Source organism: Clarias gariepinus, chromosome 24 (assembly GCF_024256425.1).
Source record: "Clarias gariepinus isolate MV-2021 ecotype Netherlands chromosome 24, CGAR_prim_01v2, whole genome shotgun sequence".
Lineage (NCBI taxonomy): Eukaryota > Metazoa > Chordata > Actinopteri > Siluriformes > Clariidae > Clarias > Clarias gariepinus.
In genome coordinates this window covers 57501-60000 of record NC_071123.1, presented here as the reverse complement: position 1 = coordinate 60000, position 2500 = coordinate 57501, and the positions used below count along the sequence as shown (strand labels likewise).

Below are 2500 nucleotides of genomic sequence, written 5' to 3'. Positions count from 1 at the left end.
TCACATTTGATTGGAAAGTAATGTTGTTGAATAAGAGGAGAAGATCCTGACCATGAAACATACACACACACACACACACACACACACACACACACACACCATCCGGCAACGAGAGTGAGTGAGTGTAAGAAAGTGAGAAAACATGTGCCGAGTCTCCCTCCTACACACCCATCCGTCCTGTTCTCACCTCTCTCTCTCTCTCTCTCATACACACACACACACACACATGCAGTGAAGTGTGTGTTATTTGTAACAAAATGACAGTAGAATTCCCACAATGCACAGCCACACTTACTAATCTCTCCCTCTCTCTCTCTCTCTCTCTCTCTTCCAGGCAAATTCTCCACCAGTGGTAGTAAACACAGATACACTCGATGGTTCACCTTACGTAAGTATCTCACTCTATCTCACACACACACACACACACAGATATTTAACATTGATTGTGTGTGTGTGTGTGTGTGTGTGTGTGTTCCAGGTTAACGGGACAGAGGGAGAGATCGAGTATGAAGAGATCACGCTGGAAAGAGTGAGTTTTTACATACAGACACCTTAAATATACAGGTTTTATTATTATTAATAATATTATAATTTTAAGTAGTACTTTTATTATTAGTAGTAGTATTATATTAAAATCACACTCGATTTGTGTGTGTGTGTGTGTGTGTGTGTGTGTAGGGGAACTCGGGTCTGGGCTTCAGTATAGCAGGTGGTACTGATAACCCTCATGTAGGAGACGACCCCAGTATCTTCATCACCAAAATCATCCCGGGGGGAGCAGCGGCTCAGGACGGGAGACTGAGGTAAGACACACACACACATGTACACACACACACACACACACACACACAGACACAGACTCTCTCTTTCGTCTACTCTTTGTTTTACTCCCTGTTTGTCTCACTCTTTCTGTCTTTCCATCGGCCCGTCTCTCTCTCCTCTTTCTGTCTCACTCTCAGGGTGAACGACAGCATCCTGTTTGTGAACGACGCTGATGTACGTGAGGTGAGTCACAGTCAGGCTGTCGAGGCTCTGAAGGAAGCGGGTGCCATCGTCCGTCTCTACGTCCTGCGCAGGAAACCCATCGCTGAGAAGGTCACCGAGATCAAACTCATCAAAGGACCCAAAGGTGTGTGTGTGTGTGTGTGTGTGTGCGTGTGTGTGTGTGTGTTTGTTTTTCTGTTTTCTCTCTGGAGGAACTGTTGAAGGTTCGGTGTTGAATCCTATAACAAAGTGTGTGCCATCAGAAAGCGTTCCTGTGAGAGGTACAGACTTTAGGGGGCTAAGAACCCATAACCATGCAGGTACTATAGGGGCTCCCTTTCTCTTCATGGTAAGTGTATTATATTTAGCACATGTCAGGTGTTGAGATTTTAGCTTCTGCACACTTTGGGGTTCTCCAAGAGTTCTGGGCCTTGATTCCACTCTGAACCCTCCAAGATTTCCTAAGAAGGACAAGAAGGGGACGAGCATGTAAGGGTTCCAGATCCAGCTTGCTGTTTAAAGAACTGAGATTAAACAGTAAACAATTTTTATTATTCCTTATAATAAAAGTTATAAATGTTTAGTTTATAACTTTGGGAAACAATACAGGCTCTCTGCAGAACCATTCACCCTATAAGGAAGGGTTCACCCATTTTTAAAAGATAAGAATCCATAGAATGATCCAGAGAATTCTCACAGAACCCTACAACTTTGCACTTTGATCTAAGGTTCTACACAGAACACTTAAGGGTCTTTTGGGAAACATCTCCCCAGGAAATATTTTTCCTATCAGAACGAGTTCCTATAAATGTTAGAACATTTTATGGACGTTTTGAAGCATGCTAAATTTTCCACAGAGTCCTTATTAAATAACTTTCACCTTCTAAGAGTGTATGTGCTAACCGAGATACTTAGAACACTTGGTACACCTTTATCAAAAAGTTCTTTAGGAGTTCTCTAGTGTTCATTGAATAAGATAGATTGTAGATGGATCTACGTGGAAATATTTTTAAAAGCAAAATGCTGCTTTAGCATTCTCTACACATCAAACCTAAAAAACATAAAACAAAAGATCAAATGACACGTTAAAGAGCCCTTAAAGAACCTTCTTGTTCTAATATTCTGGTCATTCTGGTGATGGTTATTACTGTTTAAAATCTAGAATATATTTAAGAAGCTGCATATGAAGTGGGGGGAAAATGGGCCTAAAAGAGAACCTTGTGGTACACCATGTTAGAATTTTTGCAATTAATGGCAATCACTCTCTCTCTCTCTCTCTCTCTCTCTCTCTCTCTGTCTCTCTCTCTCTGTGTCCTCTCTCAGGTCTGGGTTTCAGTATAGCAGGTGGTGTTGGTAATCAGCACATTCCTGGTGATAACAGCATCTACGTCACTAAAATAATTGAAGGTGGAGCAGCACATAAAGACGGACGCCTGCAGATCGGAGACAAAATCTTGGCGGTGTGTTTTAATACAGTGACATAGAGCACCATAGAAAAGCAATTACTGTGATAAAA

General features: G+C 41.8%; 1 protein-coding gene across 6 annotated transcripts in view; it reads left to right on the top strand.

Moving 5' to 3' along the window:
• Positions 1–2500, top strand: part of LOC128512227 (disks large homolog 4) — an 87712-nt gene that overhangs the window by 73303 nt on the left and 11909 nt on the right. For all 6 annotated transcript variants that reach the window (XM_053485408.1, XM_053485407.1, XM_053485410.1 and 3 more), the window contains 5 exons: positions 335–388; positions 479–529; positions 679–803; positions 960–1129; positions 2308–2444. In XM_053485408.1, the coding sequence (XP_053341383.1) occupies positions 335–388; positions 479–529; positions 679–803; positions 960–1129; positions 2308–2444 (537 nt within the window). The remainder of the gene's footprint in view (positions 1–334; positions 389–478; positions 530–678; positions 804–959; positions 1130–2307; positions 2445–2500) is intronic.